The 15,808-nt window shown below is 40.4% G+C and overlaps 1 protein-coding gene across 1 annotated transcript; it reads left to right on the top strand.

Moving 5' to 3' along the window:
* The first annotated feature begins 217 nt into the window (after positions 1-217).
* Positions 218-15,782, top strand: LOC144631527 (coiled-coil domain-containing protein 57-like). Its single transcript, XM_078489970.1, is given in 16 exon segments — positions 218-863; positions 3,093-3,208; positions 4,015-4,150; positions 4,570-4,770; positions 4,772-4,864; positions 5,437-5,576; positions 6,340-6,498; positions 7,201-7,363; positions 8,439-8,805; positions 9,752-9,934; positions 10,351-10,451; positions 10,844-11,044; positions 11,744-11,867; positions 12,640-12,825; positions 13,672-13,947; positions 14,689-15,782. Coding segments are annotated over 16 exon segments (3,291 nt in total). The 5' UTR covers positions 218-491; the 3' UTR covers positions 15,162-15,782.
* Positions 15,783-15,808: the final 26 nt, after the last annotated feature.

Here is a 15,808-nt window from a genome sequence, read left to right as displayed (position 1 = left end):
TGGAAATGGTTACCCCTTTCAGGTGGAGCCTCGCCCCATCTGAGACCACGTTTGGGAGTACCCCAGTAGCTGTTCATCCACCCCCTGATGTGGCCAGGCACAATGTTCCCTCCTTCGTCAAATATCTTACTATTACATGGATGCTAACAGCCAGAATTATTGAAACGTTTCTGAAAAATTACTGAAAAGTTTGTTTTTTTCATCTGGCACTCTTGTTACCATGTCTTCCGGCCAACCCTGTCCCCAAAATAGAAACTGGTAACTAATGTCTTTACCGCGCTAGAGGTCTGGGCTTGAATCAAATTTGCAAATGGCGGCAGTTTTCAGTTAAATTTGTACGTGCTTCATTTTGTTTGTTTTGACCTGACACTAGAGATGCTGTAGTGCTTATCTATCTTCTACAGTTTCCTTGGTTAATACTATGAATCTCCGTACAAATGTAAGAAGAGCACTCACCGCGATTACTGCATTGAGCGGTACTAAATATCTAAATGGCGCACATCTCCGTCGAGACATCATCGTCTTTGCAAGAACTAGTTCAACAGAAAGAAAATGAATGGAGGGAAGCACAAGAACTACAGAATAAAGCACTGCAAAGTGCACTTAAGGAGAACGAACGGCAGCTTAACAATGAAAAATTACGATTTAGAAAGTTGAAAGAGGATTTTGAGTACAACTTGAAACTGTTAGAAGAGAGAGACCAGGAACTTCAGAGATACGATGCACTGTTTTCACAAGTTAGAAACATCAATAGTTTGAGAGATGGTGAAGTCAGTGACCTTAAAATCCAGCTGGATGACTTTAAACTCAAGTTGTTACACGAGGAGAAGGCCAAAGAAGAGTTACAGAGGCACTACCAACAGGTCTTAAATTTATTTCATCCCAGGTCTAGATTCTTGTTGCATATTTATGCCATTCTTTCTTGCCAGGCATAACTAATCGATGATCAATGACATCAATTGGTAATCAATGAGTAATCGATGTGTAATCAGTTGATTAGTCATTGATTATTGGCGATGATCAATGAGTAATCGATGAATAATCGATACCCAAAAATTTTGTGGCCTATCGATTACTCATCGATGACATCGATTACTCATTGATGTAATTGATTACCTATTGATGCTATTGATTACTCATCGATGACCCATCGATTACTCATCAACTATACTACTTCACACAAAAGACACATTCCTTGCTTTCTTGTACCATTTTTTGTGATTTTTTTATCTATGATAGTCATATTTTGCTTTATAACTGGCATTCTTGTTGACGAAATTACGCCCTCACAAAAGATCAAATAACCTTCTGGCATAACAAGACGTGAAGGGCTTATCACAAATACAGATGATATTTCAATATTTTACTTTACCCAACTTTTTATTTAATAACAAAACAATTGAACAGGAAAACCAACCAGTCTGGAAATGAAACTAACAAGTACGGAGACAAGAATCGACTACGTGGTTATAGATTTTGTTCGGTGGACATTTGTCAGCAAAGTAAAACTGCTTCGGCTTAGGGAGACAGCCATCATAAGCACTTACATTACGCACCGAAACAGCTGCAAGCACTTTTACTTCAAGTTCTGTACTTTTTTCACGTGTAACCATGAAACTGTTAGATTGTTATGGCGTGTACAAGCATAAGTATTAAATACTTTTAAAAGTTCCATTTTTCAACCATGAGACTATATCGATGAGTAATCAATGCAATCAATGGCTAATCGATGCAATCAATGACTGATCGATGCAATCGATGACTAATCGATGATCAAAAATTTTGTGGCCTATCGATTAGTCATCGATTACTCATTGATCATCGGCAATAATCAGTGACTAATCAACTGATTACCCATCGATTACTCATTGATTACTCAATGATTTCATTGATGTCATTGATGTCATCGATTAGTTATGCCTGGTTCTTGTTGCCATTCATCTTGTTGTGTTGACTTGGGAATTGTAATAGGACTAAGTGGAGTCCAGTTTTGTCTGTAATCATACAAGTGATTAACAAAATCAGATGACAGCAAAGTGGGAGTCTGATTTGTGTAATCACAAGTAGATTACATTTATTGCCCCCAATCCACCCTTCTGTCTTGCCAGGGATCGAGCCTGCCGGCTTCACACCTGGTCCGTCGGCTCTCATGTGACATCTTGGCGACTTTGCTCTCTCGGGGGCTAGAGGTCTCTCCCAGTGAGACAGAAGGATCTTGGACTCTGGGGACGAGAATGATAGAGAAGAATTGGATTATGTGATAAGAATGAGCTTGTGTTTGATGTACACGAAAAAACCATTGTGCCAGTCCAAAAAGGTGTGAGAATGAATACGAACGGATGCCCCGGTTATAGGCCCATCAACCTGAAACAAAAAACATCCGGTATAGCCCCCCGGATATAGCCCCCTCTACCGGATGACAGTACTGAACAGGGCAAAATGTTGCTTAGTTGTGCGTTTTTAACTTAAGAACGTATTTCGATCAACACTCCCGAGACTCGTTTCGAAACGTTTTTTTCCTTCCGCTTATGAGCCCTCCCGAATATAAGCCCCTTCGCTTATAAGCCCACCCAAAAACCCTTACGAACTTGTATAAGCCCAGGGCTTATAACCGGAATTCTACGGTATACAGTCCAATTACTTCCATGACATGTATACTGGCACATAAATTGTCCTATTTGGGCTAAAATCAGGCCTGTTGATGACCAATCAGATTCTAGAGTTTGGTTATAATTTTGATTACTGTTACAAGTTAACTATCATTGTCATCATCATTATTATTATTATTATTACAAGTATGGTAAAATTGGGCAACAGGCTCACATTTGGGGAAATACAGTGTACAAAAGCTGTGAACTCGTGAGAAAAGAGAACAGCGACTTGTACTTTCTTCTGCTCCACACTCCCCCCCCTCCCTTTTCCTCCCTCTTACCCCCCCCCCACCCCATCATTCTTGCAGTTTCACTCTCAGAGACCTGTGTGATCCCAAATGTAAGCCTACTTGCTTCATAAAATATTGCGATAGGTGATAAACAAACAGAAAGAATAGTTTCATAGTTTTTCATGCTACAAATAATTTCTTTTGATTATAGCGTTTGAGGGAACACCAGCAAGAATTGAACCAGTTCAGACTCAGCAAAGAAAATGAAGTGAACAAGGAAAGAGAGGAATTTGAGTCATTCAAGAGAGAGCTACAGGTTCAGCTGAGGTATAAAATTATTTAGAAAAAATAAAAAAAAAGTTGGTTGACAAAATTATTACTGTCTGGGTCCTCTCACACCACTGGTAGCTAAGTGTAGGAAGCTCAATACTGTGCCTAAGCTTATACAGTAAATTATGAATACAATAAGCTGGGAGCCAGGTAAACAACCTGTCTGTTGCATTAATTTGTATTTTTACCACCTACAAAGGCTGGGAAATGGGGAACTTACCAGCACCCACCTATAGCAAAGAAATTTTCACCAGTTTCTAGACTGCTAGCAGTCTGTTTTCTCTTAGAATTTGCAAGGGATTGAAAGGCTTCAGCGAGGGTTAAGGATGCGCGAGGAGGGATTTGGGTAAGACAAGAGTAAGTGCGTGCTACCCCATTTTGCCCCAAGCCCCTTTTCGTCAATCGGCCAATTTGCTTGCACCTCTGATAAAACCGCCTGCTCCTCGGACCCAATAAAGAGAAAAGACTGACTACCAGTAGTCTAACCAGTTTTAAAAATTAACTTCATCTTTGAATAGCTGTATTAACACACCAGGAAGTAAGCAGAGTGGTCAAAGTGATTGCGGTAATACCCATGTTTAAGCTTTACCCATTGATAACCTGCACCCTCAATTTTTTTTTTTTTTTTTTTTTTTTTTTTAACATCTCAAAACAGAAAGCCTACCCTCAATCTGAAGGTCTAAAATGTATGAAGAATATAAGACAACAAAGTGTGGAGTTCCAATGGTTAACAAACAGCAAAGTTTGCTTGCTATGTTATTAAGTGCACAAGATATTAAATGGATCCTGATGTTCACCTGCAGAGCTGCTGAGGAAGATGTGGAGGCTCAGAGACAGGAGTTAATGGCTGGATTTGATGATGCTCAACGCAAGAGAGAACATGAGTTTAGAAAAAAAGCTGATGACTTGAGTAATTCCTTACTTGCAAGTGAATTAAAGGTTTGTGCCTTGAATTGTACATGTCAAATGTTTTATATTCCTCTATGTTGTGGTTTCAAATGTTTTATGGTAAGATTGGATGTTATACAAAAATGTAGATAATTTAAAGCCGGGAGCGAGGAAAAAAACCTGTTTTCAAGATCTTTCCTTGACTAGTACCTGCTTATAGCAAAGAAATTTCTCCCAGTTTGAAATCTTAGCTGCATCCCTGTTATATAAAGAATAAAAAACCCTATAGCTACACTAATTAAATTAATTTGAGGTGGTGAAAACTAGAAATTTTGACATTGAATTTGAACAGTGCACATTTACCTCCCTTTGTTAGACATACCCGGTAATTATTTTAATGTGGGATTATTTAATATTTTACAACTTACAACATCAATAAGTACCGGTATGATGGAATGTTCCATTTACAGGTTAAAATGCTCACAAAAGAACTAGAGCTACTCCGAGCCAGTGGAGAAAGAACAAAAGATGAACTTGAAGACACAGAAACAGTCATTCATGATTTGGAAAAGCTGCTGAAACAGAAAGAATGGCAGTTAACAGATGAACAGAACATGAACAAAGCTAAGGTGGCTGAATTGGAAGCAGAAATTGAACAATTGAGATCAGCTAATGAACAAGATGCAGGAGAGATTTCAACACAAACACGCAGAGCTGGATCGATATGCAAAGGAGAAAGAACAGGCCCTTGTTGCAGCTAAAGAGGTATGTAGTAACAATAACGAACGTATGAATTAAGGGAAGGTGACATTAACCCAGGTTTTAATTGTTGTTGCCAAGTAAATTTCATGGAGGTTAAAGGGCTGGGGGAAAATATGACAACTTGAGATGAGCGACTGGGTAGTATGTCAAGAATACTGTCAATTGTGTACATTTATTTGATGGTAAAAATTATTTTAAAAAACAGTTGTATGTTCAGTGAAATGAACTCAGCCGGGCCCACCCAATATTTTTAAGCCAGTCAAAAAACAAGTTCAGAACAAAAGAATTGGAGATTGCTCATCAGCAGACCAATCACAATTAGGGCAAATTTAACTGTTAGTTTGACTTTACTGTAAACAATTACAACATTACATTTTTTGTCACTTCTCGCATGATGCGGTCAAACTAACAGTTACATTCGCCCCTTACTGTGATTGGTCTGTTGATGAGCAAACTCCAATTCTTTTGTTCTGAACTTGTCTTGTTATTACCTTAAAAAAAATTTGGTGGCGCTGGATAAGTTTGTTTTACATAACTGTACATAATAATGCTAATTACCCTGATCTGTTGTTTAGGCTCATGGTGAGCTTGAAAGAAGTCTAGAGGAAAAGATCCGTGTATTACAGAATCAACTAGAGACCGAGCAGGTGGAATGCCGCAGGCTTCAGTGGGCAAATAAGGATGCTGGGAAGGAGAGAGAGTTGGAAGTTCAGAGGTAAAACAAACGCAAGTGATATTATTCTCCAGCATAGCTTGTGATGAAAGGCTCAACTTTAACTCCATAAAGATGGTCTCCTTGTCTAACATGTGCACAACTGTCCCGCAGCGTTTCAGAAAATATCGCGAGAGGATTTCCACGAGCCGAGCGGGACAGCTGTCACTGACAAATCTCCTTGTCTAGATGGCCAGTTGGGGATCTCAAAAATATCCTAATTCACGCCACAAATGAAGGTCTTCTGGGATTTTGTGAGGGGAATGGAGGGGGGAACTCAAATGCCAAAAAAACTTGAACCGTGGGGGAGTTATCCATGTTTTCCGGAACAACACAATCTTTGTTCCAGACCTAAACTGTAAAAGGCTCCTGGAAAAGCTAGTGCTATAAGTCATTACAGTGCCCCATGCTAAATAGTTGCCACTTGACTGAGTTTTTATTGCCTGTAATAATTTTGACAATTTTCTGACAAATTCCTGATGTCTTTTGTTTGAACTGGCATAATGTAATAGACAGTATTGTAATAAACACTCTATAATTAGCTTACTATGCCTCTCATCTTGTTTGATTATTGGAATTTTTCTATCAGATTGCAAGGAATTATAGCTGATCTGGAACATAGACTAGAGAAACAAGTGGCTGACAAATTCCTGATGTCTTTTGTTTGAACTGGCATAATGTAATAGACAGCATTTGTAATAGACACTCTATAATTAGTTTACTATACCTCCCATATGTGTGTGATCATTGGATTGTTTGCTATCAGATTGCAAGGAATTATAGCTGATCTAGAACATAGACTTGAGAAACAAGTGGCTGACCATGGACGATCCACAGTAGCTCGTGACTTGGAACTAGAAGCATTAAGACAGCAAGAGGAGAAGATGAGGTTGGAAATTGTACAACTCAAGGAAAACACTGACAGGTTAGTAAAATTAATATAACTTTCAGTCAAACCCTACAACTAGCAGAAGGGGCAGGGTGGGGTGTATGGAGGGGTGTAACTGGCACAACAAGTCCAGTGGAGGCAGGAAAAGAAGGATGGGAGGTGGGATTCCCAGTGTGGAGGAATGAGGAAAAATAGAAAAAAATTTTTTTTTCAGCATTAGCAACTTAATATAAGCAAGAGTAAAAACACAGAGTTGTGATCCACAAAAGAAAAGGGTCAGAACTGGGAGTCCCCCCCCCCCCCCCCCCCCCCCCCCCCCCCCCCCAAGGGGAAAAAAAAAAAAAAAAAAAAAACCCAAGAAAAAGCGGGCAAAGGGGGGCCGGCCGGGGGGGGGGGTGCCCGCCCCTAAAAAAAGCCATAAAAGAAATTGCCGCCCGCCAAACATAAAAAACCAAGCCACGCCAACGCCACACAAACAGAGAGCACAAACCAGCGCAAACAAAATAAAAAAATATATTTAACCTCGTTAAATAATATATTTAACCTCATTAAAATGTGAAAGAAACAAGAAGAACTTTTTCAGGCTAATCTTCCCCTTCCCCTGATGAATTCATCCTGAAGATAATTTTTAGATAATTAGTGAGGTTCTACAGCGAAAGCCGCCTGCATTATACTCAATAATGCTGTGAACCGAAGTAATTACGGTATCTATTATTATATATTATAATTGTCATTCAGATACAAGAAGGAGCTCACAATAGCCATGGAGCGAGAGTCTTCCATGGAGAGATCCAGAGCTCAACTTGAAGTTGATTGGCAGCGACGGTGTGAGGACACTGAAAGAGAGGTGTACCGAAAGCAGGAAGACCTGATCACTGGTCTCACCAAGCAGAGAGATGAGGTATGGATTACCTAATGGGTCACTTATGAGAAAAACTGCTAATACAAACAAGGATTGATCCCTACATTACAGTCTGTCTTAGCTATAAAAATTTGAGATTCAAGCTCCATAATCCTGCATTTTAATTGCCTGACTAAATCCTGACCGTTAGTATTATATATGGCTCAAATCACAAAGTCAAAATGTGCAAGGCTAGGATAAATGTACAGTACATGTATATCCAAACCCACCTCCAAAAAATGCATTGGCAAATACAGTCAACTCTCTCTAAGATGGACACCTTCGAGACCGACCGCAACTGTTCGTCTTAGAGAGGTGTCCGCCTTGTAGAGCGTTGAGGTAACATGACACCAGTAATTCTGAGATAATAAAGCTAAACATTTGCACAATGCAACAAACGTTCGCAAAATGCAACAAGACTAAAATAATAAAAGGGGCGTATTCGCTTGCTAAAGCAAAAGTTGAGAGTTTCTACAAACTGTAATACTGTAAGTAGAAAACGACCTCTTTAGTGCCCATACACGTAAGCAGAGAAGTAATCCATTGAAGCCTCATTGTTTGGTATACACGTATTTTTAGGGCGCTGACTAACTCTGCTTTAGGTCATTACAAAGTTTGGAAATATTTTCACTAACAAAACATTATAAAAAACATTTGTTCATCCGTTAATTATTTCAAAGTGTCTGTTCTCCGTCTTAGAGAGGTGTCCGTCTTTTAGGGAGCTTGCTTACAGTAAATTGACTGAAAAACGGCAGGGACCATCACTAGGTGTCCGTCTTACGGAGGTGTCTGTCTTATAGAGGTGTCCGTTAAAAGAGAGTTGACGGTATAACAACGAGCGGGGTTTAACCTGCAGTTTGTAAAAGAAAAATATGAAGCTAAACTTGGATTTCCAGAAGGGAGGGGGCCTGGGAAGGAGGGGGTGGAGCTCAAATCCACTTCTTCATTCTCTAGAACAACATAGTTGGTTGAAGAGAAGCTTTAAAAGCACATATGTTGACGATCTGTCATTTAAACACACTTAAAATGTCTAAAGACTTTATGAAAAATTTATAATCTTTTTCTTGATTATTAGAGTGTGGCACTTGCCCAAGAGCGAGAGCGTGAACTGACTCAGCGAGATGACCTGATTCGTGTATTGACTCAGACTAGGGACCAGGCTCTTGCAACCCTTCAGCGACACGGACTAGCTGTTCCTATACAATTACCCAGCAAAGAAGAGCAAGAGAAATTGTATTCGCATGACACTGGTAGTCTCCAAGGCCTGCCCCCTGAGGAGAAGATAAAAGCGTTAGAAGCACAGAATGCCAATTTAAGAGCGGTGATTGGGCAAATGAGACATGACATGGAGAATCTTAGTAATGAGTTAGCCACTAGGCCCCCATCTGTTATGGTGCAAGGCAGTGATGGCGAGGAAGGGACCTCAGTGCCACTGACCACAGGTACAATAGTCACAAATTCCTTTCATTAACATTTTGTTATTTATTTTTCATTTGTTAAAGTTTTACAAATTTGATATGGCAGGGTCACAAGCGATAGAACACAAATTTCTGAAGCTGGAATGATTTTATAATGCATGAACGTTCCTTCTTATCATTTGGATTATAAATAAGGTCTTATTCAGCAACACTGTTGAGAGTATAAATAGATAAAAATAATAAGTTGCTGTGTAGCACTTTGTTCATGTACTACAACGGTTATAATTTGAACTTTGCGACTGATGAAGGGGTTATTCCCGAAACGTTTCGCAAAACAAGACAATATTACAGCACTTTTTAAGAAAAAAAAAAAACATTTTGTAACACTGTTGAGAGGCCTATTTCCAAAGAGGGTACAATTGCGAAATGCAATGTTGTGCCACACAGCACTGCTACTAGAAGCTGGAAAGTGGAGAATTAAGTCTTAAGGTATTTTAAAGTGCTGTAAAGTAACCCAGGCAGGGTTCGTACCAGACATGGAAAACCTGGAAAGTCATGGAATTTTAGAATTTCATTTTCCAGGCCTGGAAAGTCATGGAATTTAAGTGTGGTTCATGGAAAGTCATGAAAAATAAATTAGGCAGGTTATTTTTTGCGAGAAAAAGGGTTAAAACGTACACGAAATCAAGATAATTTTTTGAAATTTTCCAAGAAAAATGGTCAAATTAGGTCATGGAAAACTTTCAAAAGTCATGGAAAAGGTCATGAGAAGGTCATGGAATTTCAAAAGCTCAAAAGAGTACGAACCCTGCCAGGAATTTCCTTCTGAGCGTTAGCACTAGAAAGGAAATTTGGGACCACTTCACACGAGGCAAAGAAAAATTCTGTGAGGCGTTCTTTAGAAATACTGTAATTAGAGCTTTATAAAAATGTTGTTCTCATATTTCATTCTTGGAACCTTTTTGAACAGAATATGTTGAGTCACTGGAAAAGGAAATCACAGAGCTTAAATCAAAAAACAGGACACTGAGACAGCAGATGGACGACATGTCACAATCAGCCAAACCTCCCAGAGGAGCAGTGCTAACACATGGCATTCAACCACAAGATCCATTCATACAAGCTCACATCAAGGAACTTAATGCAACAATTGGTAAGAATCTAACAGGAAAGCAAACCGTAAAATGCCGGTTATAGTACCCCCGGTCAAAGGCCATTCTGTCTGCTAACAAAAAAAATATCCTCCCTCCGCCCCTGGGATATAAGCCCTAACTCCATGTTCCATTAACTTACTATTACCATAACGTCCTCGCACAACAATGTACTAAGTAGAAAAAGGCCGTAAATACGGTTTTACTGTAAAAGAGTACAGGTCAAAACGTTTTTCAAAGTCAGCTCATTTCCAAACGGTGTTTACGTCCTTATAACCCCCCTCTTCAGATATAAGCTCCTAGTTATACGCCTCGATCTTATAGGAGCGTTGTAACAAGAATTTTACGGCATGCAGTCTATAAATGAGCTATTCATTGCTGGAAGAGAAGGTGTTGTTACTTTTTTGGTGTTTATCAGGTGCTTTACGTCAAGAGAAGCTGGAGCTGTCAGCACAAGTAAAGAAGCTTCAAGCTACAGTGGACCATCTTCAGGGATCACTGAACCAAGCACACGAGGAGGTAAACTTCTATTGCCACAGAAATCCTTAAACTAATAGTTTACAAAGTAATAAAAGAAGTAAAATGCAAAAGACAAAGTAATAAACGAAACAAGAACAAGAATGGTTGGGATTGAGGAGATATTGGGAAAATTTGCGAACATCGAACGTAAAAAAATGTGCAACTTTTCAATATCTCTCCCGTCTCACTGCCAAGAGTTTCTTTTGCGAAACAAATGACATTTGATCACCAACGAAAATAATTAAATGGAAAGCAGGGCTAATCTATCTTTTCGTATATATTTGCATGAATGATAACCTGGGATGAAGTTTGTACGCAAGCTCTATAGTACTGGCTTTTTTTTCAATGGTGCTACTTTTATCTGCACTAAATAATTTGTTTTACCTTGATAGGTTCGACAGAAACAGTTATCATTGGATCAGTTGCAGTATGAACTGACAACGCAGAGCAGGCGAGCTGCTGACGAGCTTACTGCTCTCAAACAGCGAGTAACAGAACTGCAACTGCACCTGGCACAGACTAGGAAAGAGGCAGACGAGTACTTCAAGAGTGGACTGGAAAGAAATGCAGAAGCCACGTCCTTGGAAAATCAGGTGACTTGATTGACACCAACTGTTAGAAAAGTGTTTAATTTATATTCAAGTTAGTGAAGAGCAAGTAAATTTTTTTTTCATCGAAATTCAAACTGCTTTCTCCCCTCTGCAGGAGTCTCCTTCAGTAAACTAAGGGAAAAATTTATAGAGGCGAGGCGCGCGGAGAATCCTTCTTCCTCTCAGAGACCGCTCAGTGCGCGCGTATTTACCCCTCTCCCTAGCCTCTTATCGGTCTATTTTCCTCGCTCGCTAAAGAAGCCTCTGTCAAGGAGAGAGCAAACTGCTTGATGTACTTTTATGGTGTGCTTGGCTTGCAATATGAGGTTTATAAAGAACTCTCGAGGGGAAGAAAAGAATAATAAAGACCTCTAAAAAATGTGCAAAAAATTAAGCCACAGCTCCGGTCAGGTAAAACTGTTTTACAGCCAGGGAATCCTGATAGTGTAGCAGGGATTTCAAAATGTTTTGAAGTAGGCGTCGGCAAATGAAAGAGTAGGTGGCTGTGACAAGCTTAGCTTGTTTCTCAAAAGCTGATTGCAATGGCCAAAGTAACCGGCAACATAACATGAAGTAGGCAGTGGAACTCCCGCGGGTGCCAGCTTGTTTTAAAAACCCTCTAGTGTAGCAAGGGCGGTGTTTGTCAGTGTGGAGGTGCGATCTTACTTTGATTGTTTTCTGGTGTTACTCTCCCCACCCTAGCTGTCAACTCTAAAGGTTGAACTTGCATCCCAAGGAAGAGGAGCTGTGTCATTCAATCCTGAAGCAGCAGTCATCAAACAACTTCGAGATGAGATTCATCGTCTGAGAAAACAACTATCATCAGGTACGATACATTAGCTTGTCAGTTACTGTCCCAGTGACAAAAGTGGAACCTCGATGTAACGAAAGGCCAAGAGACTGGCAAAATTTTTTCGCAAAAACGAGGTTTCGTTATATCGGGAATTCTTTTCCATATATTTTACTATTTATGGGGCGAAAAATATCGATCGTTATACCGCGGACTACGTTATATAGAGGTTCGTTCCACTGTACCTTGCAAAGTCTTGAAACTTTGTGCTATGTCTAAAGACAGTGATTGGACTTTTTTCACTTAAACGTAAACCTCGTTGTAATGATTTTGCGTTTGCGGCCTATACAATTTTCCATACAAACCCTTAATCTCATCGAAAACTTCTTAGGATGTAAACGTTACTGAAAAACACTTAAATTTGGTCAAAAAAGTTGAGTTTTATCAGGTTTCCTTTTTTGTGGCTTCCAAAATGAGGCGGCTGCCCCGCTAGTTTTCGCAGACCGGACTATAATCCAGTGAAATATATACACCTAGTAAGACAACTGTTTACTTGATGATTTAGATCAATTTTAAAGTAAATTAAAGTTATGATAGAGTCTTACCCATGGCCTCTCGAACACCAATCGGATGCTCCAACTATTGAGCTACCGGAGACTCGTGGCGAGCTGGGCCATTTATTCTAGGTTCATATGTAACACGCAATCTGAATACTGCTAGGTTCGGCAATTTCGAAAGTGTCTATCGAACCCACAAGCATTAATCATCACATTATAGTTTATTAACACTGGTTTTCCATTTTATCAAGGCATTCAACCAAGCGACCAAGATTTTCTCGACCCAGTGTCCCTCGCTCAACCGTCCACATCAAACATGGCCCGGTTACACAGCAAACTGCAAGCGGCGGCGAGGCGCATCAGCCGACTGTCACAAGAGAAGGAACAACTCATACAGATGGGAAACAGACTTAGAGCTGAACTAGCAAAGTTTACCGGTAAGTAACGATACAAGCCTTGTTGGCAAATCTGTCTGACTGACGACCTCGTCCCAAGGGCATCTGAACACTCGATAAAACAATGCAGAACGTTTTGGATCTGTCTCAAGTAAGATTAGTCCTGGTAACCACTACCTTTTTAGGTCACAATAACATCTCCAAGAATTTGTAAGCTGACGACATAACATCCAGGAGTGCTCGTGCTATTTTTGATTGGCTAACGTGAATCAGAAACTCTTAATGTGCTCCATGATAAATTTCCTCAAAACTTCTCTTTCCACATTGGACATTAAACAGTTATTAATACAAGGAAATAAAGCAATTTAAGAAGAAAAAACAAAAACAACAACAACAACAACAAAAAAAACAGAACAAATAATAAGGGAAAAAATTTGTCCGACCAAGCTGGCTCCTTCTCTGGTCACATGATTACCCCTAGACTGGCAAATGGCCTTTTCAGAGAATAATAAAAAACACATTTGCATTCTAGCTGACGTGTCTTTACATGCAGCACTGAGGAGTGGTATCCGTGAAGAGGGCACTGCGTTATGAGCCGTGAGGTTTTTAAGTTCACAAAGTGAAATCTAAGATTTTCTTTTAAATTAAATGTAATTGACTCTCACCCCTGACCAATTGTCAAGCTAGACTCAGCTTCCACGGGTCAAAAATACAAAATTTACCGGACAACTTTCCGATAGCAGGCTGTTACCTACATGCTTGCATAAGGAATCTGTTTTGAATAAGCACCCTTGTTCGGGATTCAAAACTTCAATCACGAGGACTTTTTTTGCAAGAATGATTAAAATGCAAACCTTAACGCACTTAATTCGACATTTAAAATCTCAGGAGGCCGAAGGAGCGCTCCTCCTGGTACCATTTCTGGCCAGCCCTCGCAGCCCCTTGTCAGCCGAGGTCCCGCAGGAAAGGCCACTGGTGGAAAAACCCCAGGGGAGATGAAGGACCATCTACAGAGTCAGCTGAATGCTGTGGAGAAACTTCAGTACCAGCTCACTTCTCACGAGCTCCAGTTTGCACAGCGCATGGCTCAAAAGGAGCAGGAAGCCGCTGAACAGATCAAAGTCACTGTGGTCTCAAGTTCTAGTGATTCAAATGAAGGCGAGTGTGAGTTTGATTTCTGCACGTTAATCTCAGTGAATAGGCAAAATGTACTATCTTCTTTGGATTCGAGTGTTTTGCTGTTCTGCTAAGGAATCAAAGTCTACCTTTTGTAGTTTAAATCCTGTCTTAACTGAGACTGTAGTTCTCGGCATGGAAGTTGTCGAAGAACATGACGACAAGGACACATAAGCGGGATGCGGGAAACAACCGGTGCCAAGCGCGGGACAACATGTGATCATCGGAAAACGCGGGAAAACATTTAACGGGCAGCAAGTGCGGGAAACAAGTAACCTACCGCAAGCGCGGGAAAACATGTAACCGGCGGCAAGCGTAGGAAAATATGTAATCATCGGAAAACGCGGGAAATCATGTAACGGGTAGCAAGGGCGGAAAATTAGTAACCTGCCAAAAGCGCGGGAAAATATGCAACCAGCGGAATATCGCGGGAAAGATTGCGTAAAGTACCTGATTGGCTGGAAAGCAATTTTATTCGCTCTGATTGGTTACAGCCCTTGGCGTGAGTTTTAGGAACAGATTACTAAGTTTAAACAAACATAAAATCAAAAATTACGAGCACTGAATCATTATCTAAAATGTAAAACTTAAGCAATTTTATTTATACAAACCTTGCGTTTCAAACTTGCAATCTGTGGGTCCGTGTATGAGGAAGGTACATATACGGTGTGATTCTGTGCAAGTGACTGGTTTCCACAATTTACTTATTACTATATTTGTTGGTTTCAGATGGTAAGGTTCCAGATCCTATCTTGGAATCTCATGGCGTCGCGTCACGTGATCCGAATGCAAAAGGTAATGGACCAATAGATAGTCACGTGATCCATCCACCAGCCAATCAGATGACGTCTTCCCCAGCTTACGATCAACCACTGTTTACGTCATCCTCTGAGGGCCAAGCTTCGTTACAAGAAATTTGGAAGATGTTGGACGAGGAGGAAAGTTTCCGAAGCCCCACTCCGAGAAAAGCGCGCCCCAGCTCTCCTCAGCGTCCCACGATCTCGAGGGACCTGGAACCTGATCACATTCCCACGCGAGATTCGCCTGAGCGTGACGTGTTCGCTCTGAAAGGGAGGCGAACGGAAGTTCAAACGAGACCCTCAAAACCGCGGCCAGACCTGTCTAAAAAGGTTGCTGGAAAGGCTAAGCTCACACCAAAGAAATTAAAAGTGAGAAATTATAACGTCAGGGACGAGGGCTGATGACTTGTGATAAACAGTGGACCGTATTACAGGGGATGACAGTAAACGTCTCGCTATTAAAAGCAAGCGAAAACGTCATCAGAGTGGTTGCTACGAAACGGGAGCTGTCCCTAGTGCAACAAGTTGATTGACAACCGTCAAGAAGTGAACGGAATAACGCGAATAATGGTTTGCGCCAGTGGTCACGTGGCTTATGCGCGTGAATGCCACGTGAAAGGTTCATGCGCCAGTATTTTTCGCGCGTCACGTGATGTGACTTATGAAGACGTGTTAACATTGACGTTAAGGCCTTCTTTCTACTGGTACTGTATGTCACAATAGCCTGTGAACAGGCTTTCCAACAAGGAGAAGGGTAAAATTAACGGCTTGTGAAATAGCAAATAAGGAAACACGCGTATTTTATAGTTGCGACGCGTTTTGTAAATGTTGATGTTTATTTTTGCTCCTTATTTTATGCAACACTGAACTGTTTTTTTTTTCTCCACCACCTTTGAATTTTTGTATAAACATTTTTATTTCCAATAGCGAAAAAATCTAATTTCTACCAAAGATATTACATGTAATTCTTTATACGTTAGGGATCTTCAGAGCAGAGCGGGAATACGAGTACAGCTTTTCAAACCAAGTGCTTAAGATTTCGATTATCA

This window comes from Oculina patagonica, chromosome 12 (assembly GCF_052425735.1).
Source record: "Oculina patagonica isolate OP01 chromosome 12, crgOcupat, whole genome shotgun sequence".
Taxonomy (NCBI): Eukaryota; Metazoa; Cnidaria; class Anthozoa; order Scleractinia; family Oculinidae; genus Oculina; species Oculina patagonica.
This window is presented reverse-complemented; position numbering and strand designations above follow the sequence as displayed.